Genomic DNA, 18,158 nt, shown 5'->3' with positions numbered 1-18,158 from the left:
AAGTTGCTTTGAGAATTTTTACTGTATAAAGCGACTGATAAATGCAGGTAACAATAATACTCTTTGCATGCCTGGGTGGGGGATGAAGAGGGATGCATCACAGTGACAAAGCTAGCCTACTGCACAAAAGATAACCTTCATAATCATTCTTCTTCCAGTTTTTGCCACGCGAATGCCATCTGGCCCTTGGAAGGCAGTCCAGAAGGCAATGTGGCCCTCGGGCTAAAAAAAGGTTCTGCCTCCCTGCAATAGCTCTAACCGGGTGGTTGTGTGGTGTCGAACAGGACTGCCTATCTCTCACTGTCTCTTTCTTGCCTTTGGGCAGTTTGCCAGCAGGTGGAATGGACCAGTCATGAATGGTGATGCCTTTTGTCAAGATCCTCCCTCCCAGCTTCCTGACTGGAGGGAATTCTGTGAGCTGCACGCCCAGGCCGCTGCAGTGGACTTTGCCCAAAAGTTCTGCCAGTTCCTGAAGGAGAATCCACACTACGACACCCCCGGGGCAGAGACCTCCTTCTCCCACCACTTTGCCGCCAACTTCTTGGACATCTTCAGCTTGGAAGTCAACAGGGTGTTCGTTTCCAATTCCCCCACCAAATACAACATTGTGCCATTTGTCGGGCTTCAGAACTGCCACATGCCTTACGGGCAGGACCTCCTGCCGAGGAAGGAGCAGGCCTCCACAGAGTCCCTCGACAGCATGGACAACCCCGTCTCCTCCGGCAGGTATCTGAGCCAGTCACAGCAGGTCCAGGCCCGGAAGGTCTCCTCCTACGGCCAATCCCGGAGTTCGGAGGATGTCTCTGTCCACGCCACCTCCAAGCCGAAGTTCAAGAAAGGCTTTTCCCTGAGGAATATGAGCTTGTGCGTGGTGGATGGCATGAAGGAGATGTGGCACAGGAGGTCTTCCCCGGAGCCCGGTGCAGAAGCCACACAAAGCAGGCGGTCCGACAGGGAACACTGCCCTCCCGGGAACAAGGAGCATGGCGATTCCAGGGAGAAATGGACCCACAAGCTGCGCCTTTCGAAGGGGCAGTCTTCCAAGGTGGATCTGGTGGACATTCAGAGGGAAGGGACCCTCCGCTACATGGTCGCTGACGATACGAACTGTGTGGGGAGTTCTCAGTGGCAAAAGTGTCGGTTGTTGCTAAGGAAAGCTGTGAAGATGGAGGGAGAAAAGTTCCTTCTCGAGTTTTACGTTCCTCCCAAGGTAAGGACTTCCGTAGCTAAAACCTGCGTTTCATATGTATGTGTTGGCTTTGTTTGTTCGCTTTTATTTCAGTGGGGTGAGCGTCGGATTGCAGGTGCAGAGAAGCCAACTAACCAGAGGACAGAGATCGGGAAGCTGAATGCTTCTCTGCACTCAAAGTGAACTTTCACCCTAAGAAGGGTGAAAGGAATCATCATTCTGTAGTCTACTTCCAGTTGAAATGGCTTGTATCTGAGTCTTCTTCTTTGGCGATCACTCAGGGATGCGGGTGGCGCCGTGGGTTAAATGACAGAGCCTAGGACTTGCCGATCAGAAGGTTGGCGGTTCGAACCCCTGCGACAGGGCAAACTCCCGTTGCTTGGTCCCTCCTCCTGCCAACCTAGCAGTTCAAAAGCACATCAAAGTGCAAGTATATAAATAGGTACCACTCCAGTGGGAAGGTAACCGTCGTTTCTGTGCACTGCTCTGGTTCGCCAGAAGCAGCTTAGTCATGCTGGCCACATGACCCGGAAGCTGTATGCCAGCTCCCTCGGCCAATAAAGCAAGTTGAGCGCCGCAACCCCAGAGTCAGCCACGACTGGACCTAATGGTCAGGGGTCCCTTTACCTTTACCATAGTTGAGTAAGATTGACTTCCATGAACCTGATCTTAACAGTGAGTCCGTAAGTGACTGCGGCGGCCAATTCTGGATCCACACGCCCTTCCACAATGGGGACATAGGTTTCTGGGCGGGAGTTGGTCACGGTGAGGGTTTGCCAAGCATGCCTTCCTCTTAGCATGTTTCTCCCTTTCGTTCTGAGTTTGTCCATGACACCTTTGGTAAAGGCTGTTCTCCACTTGGAGCACTCACAGGCCAGTGTTTCCCAATTGTCAGTGTTTATACTACATTTTTAAAGATTTGCCTTGAGAGAGTCTTTAAACCTCTTTTGTTGACCACCAGCATTATGCTTTCCATTTTTAAATTTGGAATAGAGTAGTTGCTTTGGAAGACAATAATTAGGCATCCGAGCAACATGACCAGTCCAAAGAAGTTGATGTCAAAGAATCATTACTTCAACATTGGTGATCTTTGTTTCTTCCAGTACACTGACGTTAGATCACCTGTCTTCCCAAGTGATGTGTAAAATTTTTCAAAGACACTGTTGATGGAATTTTTCAAGGAGTTGGAGATGGCACTTACAAGTGGTCCATGTTTCACAACATACAGTAAGGTTACTTGGGTGCCGATTTTAAATAGTAGTTCTTACAGTGACCAGCTGGCATAGAAACAGCTCAGGGACAGGAGGTGCCTGATAGAGCTGGCTTTTCAGCTGAGCTCATGGAACAAGCCCCTTTTGTCATCTCTCCCACAGCCCGATGGAATGACTGGGTGCTGCCAGGTGGCAGTTGCGACTGACCATGAAGGCAGAGCATAGCCATTGTGGCTAGCAGGCCATCGACAGCCTTCTCCTCCATGAATTTCTCCAATCCTTGTTTTTAAAGCCATCCAAGTTGGTGGCCATCACTGCCTGCTGTGGGACTGATTTCCATAATTTAACTAAGCGCTGCATAGTTTTGTATTATTTTTTGTTCGCATTGTATTGTTTTGCTGATGCTCTTTGCCACTCTGGGCTCCTTTTGGGAGGAAGGATGGAACGGAACCCTAATGAAATCGATAAATATACATAATCCTGTATACTGAGTCAGGCCCTTGGCCAGTGTTGTTGGCACAGAAGGCCGTGGTTCTGCAAGGTCCCAGGCCAAAGTCTCTTCCAGTGCTGGAGATCCTTTTACTGGAGTATTGAGCCAGTTTGCTCCCTTGAGTACCCGGGGCCCATTTCCTTCCTAAAAGGCTGCATGTAAAAGCAAAAGGAATTACTGCCAGCCAGGCTGTTGCTTTGTCTTTTGTTGAATCCTTTCCTGTCTTATTTTTTCCACATCTTGTGTGTGCGCGCTCGTGCTTTATTATCCTTAATCGATTGCCTCTCTAAAAGTCTGGGAAGTGGCAGTAGATAAGAAGCTTGTTCATGCCTCTCCCCCCCCCCCCGCCCTTTGTAGCTTGTTTCCAGATGTCATTTTCTCTCACAATTGCTCCGTTATATATGCCTAAAAGTTTCCCCTTCCGCCTACACAACAACCTGGTGCCTTCCAGTTTTGGACTACAACTCCCATGAGTCTCAGTCAGCACGGTCATGCTAAGTGACTTGTGAGAGGGGGTCCAGTTTCTTGTAGCGCTACAAGCTAAGCAGGTCTGGATCTAGTCTGGCACCCATGGGCACCATGTTGCGTAAGGATGCCTTCCTTGGGTGTCCTCAGGCGGGAGGCCTTTGGACCCTGCAGAAATTTTGTTTGGCCACTCCCTCTGGCTTCTGTGGTTTCAGTAGGCATCTGTTGCCCACAGGTTCAAATATATATTTTTAGCCAGAGAGGCTGAGCTGCCCAGGGAATTCCAGTGCGGCCTTAAACATGTGGGAGGCAAATCCAAGCAGTGATAAAAATAACAGAAACAATAGGGGCTAGCAGCTTGCTTTTTTAAAAAAAGGAAAATACAAGTTAGGATTTTCAGGGGAGCTGAATTCTATTATCGTTGGGGAAGGGTTACAGCTCAGTAATGGAGCGATGCTTTGCATGCAGAAAGGACCCAAGTTAAATCACCGATGGCATCTCCCAAGTGGGGAGAGCTGCTGTGTGAGAGATCCCTGTCTGGAAACATTGGAGTAGACCAGGGCTATGCAATGCAGAGCTAGACAGACCCTTGATCTAATTCTGTATAAGGAAGCTTCCTATGTCCCTATAGCCTTCCGGTGTCTTTCCACACACCCTGCAGTTTCTCTTGGTATCGAGAAACCGCTCTGTGACCGCAGCGGCTTATTTGCTGCTGATTTGTGGAGCGTGTTTCCTTTTTGGCCATTCTCTGGATTTCTTGCTAGACCAGCTGTTGTGACAGCTGGGTGTGAAACAGACAGCAGCCGTACGCGGTTTCATGCCTGCAGCCTGTGTGCCTGCTCTGGGTTCAAGCATAGCCTTGCACGAAACCTTCCCTCGCTCATCACGGCGTCTCTGTAAATTGAGCCGAAGGGAATTTGTCACTCTGCAGGGGGGACCGGACAAGGGCGCATGGAAAATCCCATTTCGGTGAAACCCTTTTATGGTGCCTGCTCTCTGGCTGTTGCCAAACAAGCAAGAGATCTTGTTTCCATTCATTCCCTTCTAACCTTTCTCCCATCCCCAAGGAGGAGGTCGTGGACCGGTTGCTTAAAGCAGCTCTCTGGGCCAGTGCTTAATTTATCCCTAGGAAAAGAGAAGTGTGGACTGAAGCCCCCTCCCTTCTTTCACACACCCCTCCACACACACAAACTTTGCTAAACTGGGAGCCCTTCTCCCTAAAAACTCTGTTACTTTTGTTTTCCTACTACTTTGGTGCTTATGCTGAGACCCTACCTACCCACCAGAGTGGTGCATGCTCTAATTATCTCCAGCTTGGACTACTGCAATGCACTCTGTGTGGGGCTACCTTTGAAGGTGACCTGGAAACTACAACTAATGCAGAAGGCGGCAGCTAGACTGGTGACTGAGAGTAGCCGTCGAGACCACATGACACCGGTCCTGAAAGACCTGCGTTGGCTCCCAGTATGTTTCCGAGCACAATTCCAAGTGTTGGTGCTGACCTTTAAAGCCCTAAATGGCTTTGGCCCAGTATACCTGAAGGAGCGTCTCACCACCACCACCATTCAGGTCAAGCTCCAAGGGCCTTCTGGCAGTTCCCTCACTGCGAGAAGTAAGGTTACAGGGAACCAGGCAGAGGGCCTTCTTGGTAGTGGCTCCTGCCCTGTGGAACGCCCTCCAATCAGATGTCAAGGAAATAAACCATTACCTGACTTTTAGAAGACCTCTGAAGGCAACCCTGTTTAGGGAAGTTTTTAATGTTTGATGTTTTATCGTGTTTTTTAGTACTCTGTTGGAAGCTGCCCAGAGTGGCTGGGGAAACCCAGCCAGATGGGCGGGGTATAAATAATAGATGGTGATGATGATGTTGATGATGATGCTACACTCAAGCAGTTCACAAGAAAGCATGGGGGGTGGGAAACAACCAAAAGTATAAATACATTGATCAAAGTGTTTTATACTCGGGGCTTCTACTTTTCCTTGCGGTACTCGTCGACTCTGCCTAACCCTATCAACCTCTTCACCCGCCACTGCGTTCTGGCTTCTTGCACATCCAGGATTGTGATGCGGCTCCTATGGAGACTGTGCGATGACAGCCTTACACTTCTATGTATATAGAACGACATACTATCTCCCTATAAAAGACATTTCAAAACAGTTTCACAATATTTTCATACTAAATGAGTGACTTCCTCTGAACTAGCAGGTGAAGATGTAGTAGACTGTTCAGTGGCATCGGTGTAGAACATTTTTCTGTTCTAGGTGGCAAGTGGCAAAAGCTTTCCTCTGGCAACTTGGTCAAAGTGTCCCATGGGGGCTCTTGTTACTTGCCGATGAGGAGATTGGTGTGCGCCTGATTAAGAGGAATCACAGAATCCCAAAATTGTAGAGTTGGAAGATATCTATTTCATATTGTCCAAGGTTCTAGGTTCTCTATTTCCCAGCTGCTGTTGCATATAATTGACTGTGAACCAGTTTGGCCAGGGGAGATGCAAAATGTCCTGGCGTTATAACACAGGTAAGTTCTACTTGACATTGCAAAGAGAAAAGGAGTGACATGTCTGGTTGCTGTTTTCGGTAGCAGCGCTGCATTTTTTCTTGTGGTCACCCACGGAACGTTGCTGGATAGGCAGTTTATACATGCTCAGAGACATTGCCCTCTTCAGCTAGCAGGTGCTATAAAATAAATTAAAGACAGTACTCCTGTTGGGCATTTGGAAATAGAATATACAAAACAAAACAAAAACCACCAACCCACTCATATTTCATTTATGTTACCATGGAGGATACGATTTCAGGGCTGAAAATGTGAGTCCTGGATGTGGATATTTATTTATTTATTTATTTATTTGATGTCACGCTCCATTATATTATCACTGTCCATCATCAACAACAGAGTTCAGAATAAAAAATACATTAAAAAACGAAAAACAACAACAGAGCTCAGTTTTCTATGAATACAATTTACTGGGCGTAAGCCCCATTGAATGAATGGGATTAGAGAAAAATAGCTGCCTCCAGCATATCACTCACTCAGACTGCTCAGGAGAACACCTTCCTGGGGGGGTGAAGTCCATCTTAGCTTACCTGTACGAGCCTGCCCCCCCCCTCTCTCTCTCTCTGTGTGTGTGTGTGTGTGTGTAAAAAGCCTTTTATATTTCCTCTTACAATCTTTTGCCCTTCCTTAGCTCTTTGTGGCTGCTTTTACCTTTTTTATTAATGGGAGTTTTTGAATAGTTAATTTCTGTTTAAAGACTTTAAAAAAAAGAAGAAGTTTAGAAATGTAAAATTATTGCTGATGTTGGAACACAGCCGTGTGTGAAAATATGTAAATGAAATGTTCCCTATTCCTCCTCCTATTTCCCAGTGGGTGCTGTACTTTTAATTAAAAGATTCTGGCGTCGCTGGAGAAGATTAGGGAAATCGCATTTTTAATAACGTTGCCTTCATGTGAACAGCCTTCCTTCCTGTGAACAAGCCTCTGCTATCTCCTGAGGAAAACTATTATTTCTAAAACAATTGTCATATACTTTTTTTGTTTTTAACTCCCTTTCTCTTTTGGCCTCCAGGCTTCCAAAGCGAAGGTCAGCATCCCTCTGTCGGCCATTATCGAGGTGCGCACGACTATGCCCTTGGAGATGCCAGACAAGGACAACACCTTTGTGCTTAAGGTAAGGCACCTTAGGTAGAGAAGCCCCCAGTGGTAGCCTTGTGTTTGCCACATCAGCCACTGGTGCCTACTTTCTTTATTTGCAGTCAGTAGTCCATTAAACTAAGGTTACCAGATTTTTTTCTTTTTTTTTAAAAAAAATTATTTTTATTGATTTTAACATATAAATTATAAAATGTACCACAAAATTTATCACTTATACAATCTTTTTAGACTTCCATCAGCACCTCTGATGATCCACCGTTTTAACCTCTTCTTATGCATTTCTTAACTTTATATTGCCTTTACATCTCTTAACAAATCATCCTTCCCCTTCTTCATTTTTGCAATTCTTCCAATAATACTCCTCACAAAACTTTTTGCAAACCTACAAACGTTGTCTGATCTTCACAAATACTTTTCAAATAGTCCGTAAATTTACTCCAGTCTTCCATGAATTTCTGCTCCCACTGGTTTCGAATCCTTCCTGTTAGTTTATCTAGTTCTGCATAGTTCATTAACTTCATCCTCCATTCTTCAATCATCGGTAATTCTTCTTGCTTCCATTTTTGGGCCAATAATATTTTTGCTGCTGTTATTGCATATAAAAAGAGCTTACATTCCTTTCTATTTATATCACTCCCCACAATGCCCAGTAAAAATGCTTCTGGTTTCTTTATAAATGTATATTTCAACATTTTTTTCATCTCATTATATATCATCTCCCAGAAGCATTTCACCTTTTTACATTGCCACCAAGGTTACCAGATTTTTTTCAATGAATCTGGGGAAACTTTTCAACTTCAATGGATTTTGTATGGGGACTGATTTGCAAATCCAGGGACCATCCCCAGGAAACGGGGACATCTGGTAACCTTACATTAAACAAGATTCAAACCCAGATCTCCAAGTCTGTCTCACACACCTCCATTTTTGAAAGCCTGTTGCAAAAGGAAGAGGCAGATGCACTGTTTCAAAGCGTTGTCCAGTTTTCGCCCTTCTACCTTCCTTGTGTGATGAGCGCTCCCTTTTTCTTTTCTTTTTTACCCTTTCATTAAAATTGAACCGCCTGCCTCCCTGTAAGCGCTGGGCTCCCTTTTTTGAAGAGCCAACTCAGGGATGAAACGATGCCCTACGGGCAGACCGGGTTGTCATGGAAACTGGCCTAGCTGCTGCATGAGCAGTTCCTTGGCAAATCAAACTTATGCAAACTTCCATCCAAGCTCTCTGTCAGGGTGGACAAAAGGCACTTTTGTGATGAACGAAAACGTTGACATTTGCTTTGTGTTTGCACAAATGGATTTGGGGGAATGGATTTCGTTTGTTTCTGGTTTTTGGAGGTCCTTCCCCCCCCCCCCCATCCAAATTAATTTTCCAGCGTCCTGAATTTATAGAGAGCATTCATGGGATGAGGATAAGATGCAGAGAGGCCTGGAGATGAGAGATGAGGTGGGGCATCTTACTGGCTAAATTTACTTTTCTCAATCTTCCTGCCCCAGTCCAGCAACAATCATTGGTGAATTATTGCCTTTGCATCAGTTGAAATTCAAAGCCAAAACGAGACGTGACGTGGTTGGCCTTTGCATTGTTATTCTTTTTAACGGTTTATAAAAAGATTTATATACCACGAAATGGACAAAAACCTCAAAGCAGTTTACAGAGAACAATATAAAATATTCATTAAAAATACCAGTAAACACCTTTAATTCCCTTAACACAGCATTCCTGTTTTAAAGATTCTGATAAATGTGCACAATTTAGGGGCTGGGAATCCAAGGGTATTTTTAGACCATCGAGCGCACCCCAGCTTTTAGAAAAACTGGAGGATGTGACACCTTCATGGTTCCTGCTAGTTCAAATTCACTTGTCTGCTAGACATATAGTTCATACAGGGGATTCAGTGAGATAGTTGGCATTCTTTGAAAACTTAGATATTTCTGGGGGAAATCTGGAGTGGAATCGTATCATTTATAAAGGTTTGCAGTCATGTTCCATGAAATCTAATGTGAGTTTAAAAGCTTTTTGGGAAGATTACTTGGGACTATCAGTGATAAGTCTTTGCAAAGTGGTATGGCAGAAACCCCTATTAAGGTTATTTTTTTTTTTCAAAGTTAAGGAATCTATGATAAAAGTGGTGCTGAGGTGCTATTCTACTCATGTGAAGTTGGTTTACATGGACCCAGGGTCTTCCAACAAGTGTTGGAGAGGTCGTCTAGGGTTGGGTACTTCCTTTCACATGTAGTGGACTTGCTCCATGGTACACTCTTTTTGGATGAGGGTTGTTTTTTTAAAAAAATAATTTTTATTGATTTACAACACAAATATACAATTTTATCCAATCTTTGACGAACAAATTCTCTTTTTTTGGACTTCCCTCAGCTTCTCTGTGAGGGACGCAGGTGGCGCTGTGGGTTAAAGCCTCAGCGCCTAGGGCTTGCCGATCGAAAGGTCGGCGGTTCGAATCCCTGCGGCGGGGTGCGCTCCCGCTGCTCGGTCCCAGCGCCTGCCAACCTAGCAGTTCGAAAGCACCTCCGGGTGCAAGTAGATAAATAGGGACCGCTTACCAGCGGGAAGGTAAACGGCGTTTCCGTGTGCGGCTCTGGCTCGCCAGAGCAGCGATGTCACGCTGGCCATGTGACCCGGAAGTGTCTCCGGACAGCGCTGGCCCCTGGCCTCTTAAGTGAGATGGGCGCACAACCCCAGAGTCTGTCAAGACTGGCCCATACGGGCAGGGGTACCTTTACCTTTACCTTTTACAGCTTCTCTGTCAATCATCCATCTCTGCCTCTTGGTTACGCATTCCTTTCTTAGCATTGTCATTAATCTTCCCTCCCACTACTCTTATTTCTTTTTAACAATACATCTCAGCTTTCACAGTGCTTCTTGAAATCTCACTAACGTTGTTTGAACATCACATGTGCTTTTTGGATGAGGGTTTTGCCCCACCCCCAATTCTTCTGTTGCCTCTCAGGTTATTCCTTAAAACCCCAGTCTCAACTCTGTTTTCTGTTTTTCCTGAGGACATGAATCAAGTAATTTTGTTGCTTTTAGCAGCAGCCAAAATAGAACCACTCCTCTATTTTTACATTAGAAGGTTGTTGTTGGTGTAAAGTTTGGAAATTGGCTGTGCGAGAGAAATTGACCCAAAAGAACAAGCTTAGCCGGAGCAAAAAAAGAGGATAAATTTGAGGAAACTTGGTCTCTTTTAACCTTTCTAACCCAACCTGTACTAGCCATCCACTAAATGACCATCTTCCTTCCTTTGGCGGGGTCAGACCATATTTCCAGATATTAAGATTTTATTATCCTCATAAATCTCATCCTACCACTGTATTTTCTTGTCTAGTGGATTTTTTCTTTCTGTTTTGCTTTTGCTGTCAGATATAATCCCTATGTTTGCACATACTATGCTTAAAATATCTATTGTCTCTTCCTTTGTTTATTTCTTTTTATGGTTAGTATTATGTTAATATTGAAAATTAATTTTAAAATGCATTAAAAAAACCAGTAACACCAAACCTTACACACACACACACACACAGAGAGAGAGAGAGAGAGAGAGAGAGAGAGAGAGAGAGAGAGTCCTGGAACCGTTTGAAAATTAAGGCGCAGCTTCTGATTGGCTGCAGGAGCTTCCTGCACTCAATCAGAAGCCGCGTCGGACGTTCGGCTTCCAAAAAACATTTGCAAACTGGAACACCCACCGGGTTTGCGGCATTTGGGAGCCAATTTGTTAGGGAGCCAAGCTGTTTGACAACCAAGGTACCACTGTATATACAAAGAAGATTGTCAAAATATGGGCAAAACCAGCAGTTTTTTTAAAACTAAGGGGTGCCCTTCTGCTCACTTGCCCTACCTGCCTCAGTTTCCCTCTCTGTTTCAACTGGGAGAGCTGGAGATTCAAGACTGCCTGAGTAACTTGTCACCACATCACCAAACCCTTCCATTTTACCCCAGGTTCATCTCTAGCTATCCACCTGTACCCCCTTCTAAGGTGGCAGGGAGCTGACTCTGTCCTCCACCTGCTTTGCAGTGTAGGGTATGCTAAGGGTCCCATTAATCCGTAAAATGCCTCTCTATACAATGCTCCCATGTTCCTCTCGCTCCTCCAGTTTCCTCTCGCACCGTTCTTTTGTGCATATGTGGGGAAGCCATTTATCTGCGCAGCTTCTAGGCTAGGATGGAGGAAGTTGGGGAGTCAAACCAAGTTTGCCTCACCACACTTTAAACTCCCTAGGCAGACCCCGACCCCTTCCCTCTCCTACCCAGGTTTCAACCTTTCATTTAGGTGAGGGAACGTCATCCCTTCCCTCACCTCACATGTATTTCTCTTTGGGGGGCATGTTGCTCCCCTCAAAACAAAGCTTCCCCTCTGGGCCACACACCTGAACATCTACCTTTCTCTCAGCCATATAGTAGAGAGAGAAATCTACACAATGAAATTGTGTGTTAGAATTGCATGCTGCAGACATGTACCTTCAATAATAAGGGACATGTGAGACTCCAGGTGCTAGCTGGTGGGAGAAACGCACTCTTTTCTTGATCTGAGGAATCATTTTATTCCTTCACACTTTTCTAAGGGTGAATCCTGGATCCCGTCGAGTCTTTGCACATGTGTGTGGGAATGTGGAGAGATGAAGGATGTCTTTTTGTTTTAAGATACCACAAAGAATGGCTTTCTCTTGTGTTTTTTTCATCCAGGTAGAAAACGGTGCTGAGTATATCTTGGAAACAATTGATTCGTTGCAGAAACACTCCTGGGTGGCAGATATACAAGACTGCATAGATCCTGGGTAAGATGGCAGGGGGCGCTGAGATTGGGTTTGCTGAATGAGTGCCCTTGAAGTTCAGAAAAGCTTGTTGTGTAAATGGCGATAGGCATATGGCAGTACGGCGCTTGTACTGCTCCACAGGGATTTTATTCAGAATATTTTTCAAGATCCTGATTTTCATTAGCCTCTAAATGGTACCCCCCAATTAGTGGTAAACATATAGGCATTTTTTTCAGTTTTAAGTATTTTATTCAATGTTGAATCTTCCATACATATCAACACAAAAAAGACAGATTAAACAAACAAAAAAATCTGCAATTCTCATCCTCCTCCTCAGAACATTGAGAACCAGTAACAAACACTTAGAAATACTCAGTAAAACCTACAATAATCCACATATTTCTTCCATCTTAACATGCAAATATTTTGTCTATAACTGTATTCCTTAAACCTTATATAATAAGCTAACTTTGCCATTATTGTATAGCCGCACATTTTATTGTGCTATTCTTTGACCATTGGGACTGTTGCCCTTCTTCATTTGCCAGCATATAAAATTTTGGCAACTGCTAACAGATTGAGAGATCATTTCCTTATGTACTTTCCATATTGATCCTTCTACATAATTCAGTAGAAATGTTACCGGATGAAGAGGAACCACATCACCTAGGCCCTTCATTCCAGCTAGGGCCCTTCTTGAAGCCATGGAGGCTTCTGCTGGAGTCTCCACTCACCTGAGACAGAATGAGAGATGTTAGCAATATGGGGTTTGTTTATGGTACATGGTCTGGTGCGTCTAAAACAGCTGTTCTTTCATTTGAGAGATCAGTGAATCCAGAACACTGACACTTAAAAAGATGTATGCATATACTTGCAGAGAGTCACGGGTGCAATATCTTGTATCCAACTGCTTGCTCGTTTCTTCCAGAGACAGTGGGGACGACATCGAACTCTCCTCCTGCACCCAGGGGGCCTGCCTGCCAAGCAGAGTGTCCTCTTGTAGCTGCGAGTTCCTGGCTGGTGGTAACAAGACTTTTACATCAGATTTTAAAATCAGATTTATTTACTTTTTAAAGTGGCCCCAATAACCCATGCATACTACAAAAAAGAGGCTTTTCTATGATTGGAGAAGTACATTTGGGTGTGTGTTACAAGCTACAAGTTCAAGTTTGTAAGTTTATTGTCCTAGCCAAAGGCCATGACAAACTTGCAGCAATAGTATTAATAAAATAGTACAGAACATCCACAATATAGGAGAGAGGATACCAGAGACACAAACAAGCTTAAATCTTACTTGATTTTGGATTAAACCTCCAAATCACCAAAACAATTTACAGCAGTTTTATTTAACTCCCTTTTCCTGGTAGTTTGATAGAGTCTATGTTGCTTGGGGTACACACGCCCATTTCTTATGTCCTGCTATAATCCCGCTCAAACAGATATCTTAGGATTTAATGAAGCTTTACTCCCTCCCCCCCCCAAAAAAAAAATTCAATAAACACAGAATGTATACCCATTGGTGACATGATAACACTTGTAACTAAGAATCTGAGCTTGAGCTTGATGTTTTCCTGCTCCCTCCTACTTCCTTTTCCTTTTGTATTGTGTCTCTTACAATGTGAAGCTGAAGGCAGGGACTATATTATCAATGATATTTGTAAGTTGCTCTGGGAACCTTTTCTGGCTGAAGAGTGGGGTAAAAATGCTAATGACAACATGTGAATTGGAATCATAGCATTGTAGAGTTGGGAGACACCCCTAGGGCCATGTGGTCCAGTGCAGGAATTACTTTGCAGAAAAAGAGAAAAGTTGTTTGAAGCCTTGAGAATGGATTTTGGGGTTTTTTTTAAGAGCAGAATTCTTTTTCCAGATACCTCCCGGTTTCAGGACAGATGTGCAGGCTCTGCTGCCCCAGACACTATGCCAAATCCTGCCACTGTTGTCACAGCACCGCATGGTCGGATCAGGGACTCTGCAGGAGAATACAGAGCTCATGTCCCATTGGATAACTTCCTACAGACATTGGAGTCATCAGCTACTGGTAGCCATACTGCAGGTACCGTGTTTCCTGGAAGAAATGTGAGCAGCTCTCCCCTGCTCCCCATAACACTTTTCCCCCCTGTTATTTGGAATTGTGTACTTTGTACTCTGTTGGCCCACTGTTGATACAGGTGGTTCAGTTTTGCTCATTTTCCAGACAGAGTGCTAATTTCATTTCTGGAGCTCTCCCTCCCGGGACAGCCCTCAGCTATGGCAAGTTTGGTGTGGTTTCCAATTTGGTTGAACAGGGGAGGTCTAGTGGGGCAGCTGAGTGAGGCAGGTCTTTAATACTGGGCTGGACAAATGAACAGTCTGACCTGGTATCAGGCAGCTTGCTATGTCAAATCAAAGCTCTGTCCATGTGTGTGCTGTGCCCAGATCAGTTACACAAGGTTTGCAGTTAAATGGAATAGCATGCATCCTTCCAACAGTTCAGATGGTTTGCGAGGTGTGTGTGGGTGCGGGTGTTTGTGTGCTGGCCAATGTTCCTAATTATTTATATTCCACACTTGTACCAATTTTCAGAACTGAAGGTAATCCCAAAGCAAGATCACATGGTTCTGACTCATAGGTTACATTCACCTAAAAATGTGATCTGTGAATTTGGCAAAACATATCTGCCATACAAATACAACTTTCCTCACTGGAGAGCCTGCGCTGTGAAAGTACACCCTCCTGCAGATGTTTTAGGGTGGCCACACTGCTTCATTTCCAATCAGTGCATATCCTGTAAGTTCCTGATGAAATCCCTTAACTTTTTATAGCTCAAAGGTTCTGGTTTTAGTTTAGTTAGCCCCTCCAAACAGCAATAATGTGTTAGCATTTGGAAAGCACCGCAAAACAAACTACAAGCAGAATAAATCCACCACTGGTGCCTTGCTACTATGTCAAGAACATGCTGCAGAACACACCTTCAATGAAACACCCACCTGCAGGGTCCCGTATCTCACTTCCTTGCAGTAGAATTTGGAGCATAATATTCCAGCATTTGACTTCCTCCTCCTTCTTCTCTCAACTGGGACAGGGGAGGAAAGCGAGACAGAAGCGGAGCTCAACCTTCTGGACTTCCCTTGGTTCCATGGGACGCTATCACGGGTCAAAGCTGCTCAGCTGGTCCTGTTCGGTGGAGCCAGAAGCCATGGGCTGTTTGTCATTCGACAGAGTGAAACACGGCCAGGCGAATATGTGCTGACCTTTAACTTCCAGGGGAAAGCCAAGGCAGGTGACCATTATTCATGAATGGATGGATCTTTATAACAGAATTTATAACAATATACTCTCAACTGTGGCCCTTCTTCCATGGGAGGTCTGGAGGGTGGCAACATGAGAAGAGACTTTCTATGGCAGCTCCCTGCTTATGGAATTCTCTCCCCAGGAAGGCTCACCTGACACCATCATTGCATAGCTTTAGGTACCAGGCAATAATATGCATTTCCCACCAGGCATGAGTTTGTATGGCTTTTAATCGTCTGGATTGTCTTTTAGATTTTAATGTGGTTTTAATGTATGCATTTTTAAATATATTCTAAGTCACTTTGAGTTACTTTGGTAGAAAAGTGATCAATACATTTAATAAATAAAGCAAAAGTGCTGCTTGATTGTATGCAAAACCTCTAAGCAGTTTACAGACATAAATATAAACAAACATTAAAATCAGTAATTATTATTATTATTTGAAATAGAATTAAAATTGGCAATAGCCCAAAGCGGACTAAAACACACCCGCGTGTCGGGATAGGCTTGCCTGAACAAAAATGTTTTTAGCTGGCTCCGAAAAGAGAACAATGAAAGTGTCTGTCTGGGGTCTATGGGGGGAATTCCAAAGTGTAGGTGCTGCCAAGCTAAAAGTTCAGTTTCTTACAAGTGCAGAATTAATATTATGTGGCACCTGAAATGGTGGGCTTATAAGGGGCAAGGCAATCCTTTAAGGAAGTTGGTCCCAAGTTGTCAACGGACCGTTTTGGTTTTATCCTGGAGCTACAACAGTTGTGTTTCCCTGAGCTGTTAGCCTGCCTTGAGCATTTAAAGTTAAGATTTGATGACTTCTTGGTTCACAGGAACCTGCCTTTATACTGCTGGCCCATCTAGCTCAGTATTGTCTACCCTGATTGGCAGCAGCTCTCCATCTCCAAGCTGATCTGCATTGCTGCTGAAGGGTTTTGGTTGCAAATATTGTTTCGGGGGTTGGGAATAAACCTTCCGGTTGAAAGGAGTCACTGGAACTTGGCAACATGCCTGTACATAAGCATAAAATAGTAAAACAGCCAGAGGCTTAGAAACCACCAACCAAAACCACGATGACTACTTTGGCTTGTTAATTGCCTGGTGTCTGGCATGGAGAGCTTCATGAGTGCCAGGTAGAGGAAAGCAGCCAAAATCTAAAGACACGGCTGCCTTGCCTGCTCCCAATAACAGAGGGGGAGGCAGTGGGAATGCTGCAACGTGTCTTGCAGGCACAACAGCCCTTGATTCTTTGCCACTACTTGGGGTAGTTGAGTGAGGGATATGTGTTCATTTGCATGCATCAAGCAGATGCAAAGCTGGCAGATCAATGGAAGCCCCATGTTCTCCCATCCTGTTCTGTTGGCGCCACCTGAAATTTAGCTTACTAAAATTAAATTGAAATTTAGCTTACTAAAATTAAAATGAATTGTTAGCATGCTCATTCTACTTCTCTGAGCAGTGAGAAGTTCCAAGACAGCAGTGATCCCCCCAGGTTGGGTCTGTTTTGCATCGGCACCATCTTACTTCTGTTCCTGATGCTACACTTGAATGTGTCTATATTGTGTCAACCTTTCAAAAGCCGATTTAAGAACTTTGGGGGAATATAAAATTGGGATATAAGTATTCTAAATCTTTAAAGTTCCGGCCCAGAGTTTTCTTGGAAATAACAGCCCTTTCTGAAATAGGCACAAATAAGATTAAAAAAGACATTGGAAACACAGATCAAAACACAACAATATGATGCAAGTGGCCTTTAAGTATCTGAACGGCTGCCACACAGAACAAGCTTGTGTTCTGCCGCTCCATTGATTAGGACCTGAACCCAATGGATTCAAATTGCAAGAAAGGAGATTCTGACTAAATATTAGGAAGAACTATCTGATGGTAAGAGTTGTTAGACGGTGGAACAGACTGCTTTGGAACGTGGCAGACTCTCCTTCATTGGAGGTTTTTAAGCAGAGGTTGGATGGCCATCTGTCAGGATCCTTTAGCTGTGATTCCTGCATTGCGGGGGGTTGGACTAGATGACCATTGGTCTCCCTTCCTACAATATTATTTTACGATTCTGTGGTAGCTGGTTAAAAATCATTCATTCATTCATTCACCTTCTAATCTCTTACAGCACCTGCGCCTGTCCTTGAATGAAAACGGCCAGTGCCACGTCCAACATCTCTGGTTCCAGACTATATTTGATATGCTGAGGCATTTTCACATGCACCCCATACCCCTGGAGTCAGGCGGTTCCGCTGATATAACACTCCGCAGCTACGTGGTGGCCCAGAGTCCCTTGCCAGGTAGGTTAAATCCCCATTCTTTCTTTCTCAACCCCAGCTGAGGCCTGCCTGAGCAAAGAATGAAAACCACAGATACGGTAATTCGTCTGTGGTCAGCTGTCTTCATGGGGTTAGTCTCATGCAACAAAAGCTAGAGTCTCGTGGCACCTAGAAGACTTTAACCAGTGTTGTTATGGCTTAAACCTTTGTGGGCCTACAGTTCACTTCATCAAATGTATGAAATATTATCCTGCCACACATGCAAACACGCACTGTGCGTATCCGTGGAAGTATGGATAACACTTTATCCCATCTGATGAAGTGAACTAGGCCAGTCCTCAGTGTTTAAAAAACATTAATGACCCATAATCAAAATACAGTAGATGGCCCAATGTAGCAGAAAAGATTATTTATGTATGTGACCACAGCTGTGCGGATGTTATTGGCCCAGAGATGGAAAGAAGATAAAGTCCTGACCAGAGAAGAATGGCAGATCAAGTTGATGGATTATGCCAAAGTGGCAAAAATGACTGGAAGAATCAGAAATCAGGGAGACCAAATTTTTAAAAAGAAATGGGGGAAATTTATAATTTATCTTTAAAATCATTGTAAACAGTTAAAATCGTTAGCAGGATTGGAATAACACTTGTAGTTTAATGGTGAATTCTGGATATAATGGAGATGTAAAAGATGTGGATTATTATAAAAGATGCAGGAGGAAATGATTAACAGTAGGACCCACAAAGGGGAGGAGGGAAGTCTAGGAGATTCTTTAGAATCTTGTTTTTATTATGTATCTTGGATATGTGATTGTAAAACTTCAGTTTGAAAAACCAGGGATCTGC

At 44.2% G+C, this 18,158-nt stretch overlaps 1 protein-coding gene across 6 annotated transcripts in view; it reads left to right on the top strand.

The window, feature by feature from the left end:
* Nucleotides 1–18,158, top strand: part of SH2B2 (SH2B adaptor protein 2) — a 56,560-nt gene that overhangs the window by 32,875 nt on the left and 5,527 nt on the right. For all 6 annotated transcript variants that reach the window (XR_013833501.1, XR_013833502.1, XM_079955598.1 and 3 more), the window contains 7 exons: nucleotides 326–1,210; nucleotides 6,925–7,026; nucleotides 11,706–11,797; nucleotides 12,705–12,799; nucleotides 13,647–13,832; nucleotides 14,841–15,034; nucleotides 17,163–17,334. Coding sequence is in view for 4 of the 6 variants with exons in the window: in XM_079955598.1 (XP_079811724.1) it covers nucleotides 353–1,210; nucleotides 6,925–7,026; nucleotides 11,706–11,797; nucleotides 12,705–12,799; nucleotides 13,647–13,832; nucleotides 14,841–15,034; nucleotides 17,163–17,334 (1,699 nt within the window). In the remaining 2 variants the exon portion in view is untranslated. The remainder of the gene's footprint in view (nucleotides 1–325; nucleotides 1,211–6,924; nucleotides 7,027–11,705; nucleotides 11,798–12,704; nucleotides 12,800–13,646; nucleotides 13,833–14,840; nucleotides 15,035–17,162; nucleotides 17,335–18,158) is intronic.

This window comes from Podarcis cretensis (assembly GCF_951804945.1).
Source record: "Podarcis cretensis genome assembly, chromosome: 15".
Lineage (NCBI taxonomy): Eukaryota > Metazoa > Chordata > Lepidosauria > Squamata > Lacertidae > Podarcis > Podarcis cretensis.
Note: the sequence above shows the minus strand (reverse complement) of the source record. Positions and strands in the feature narration are given on the sequence as shown.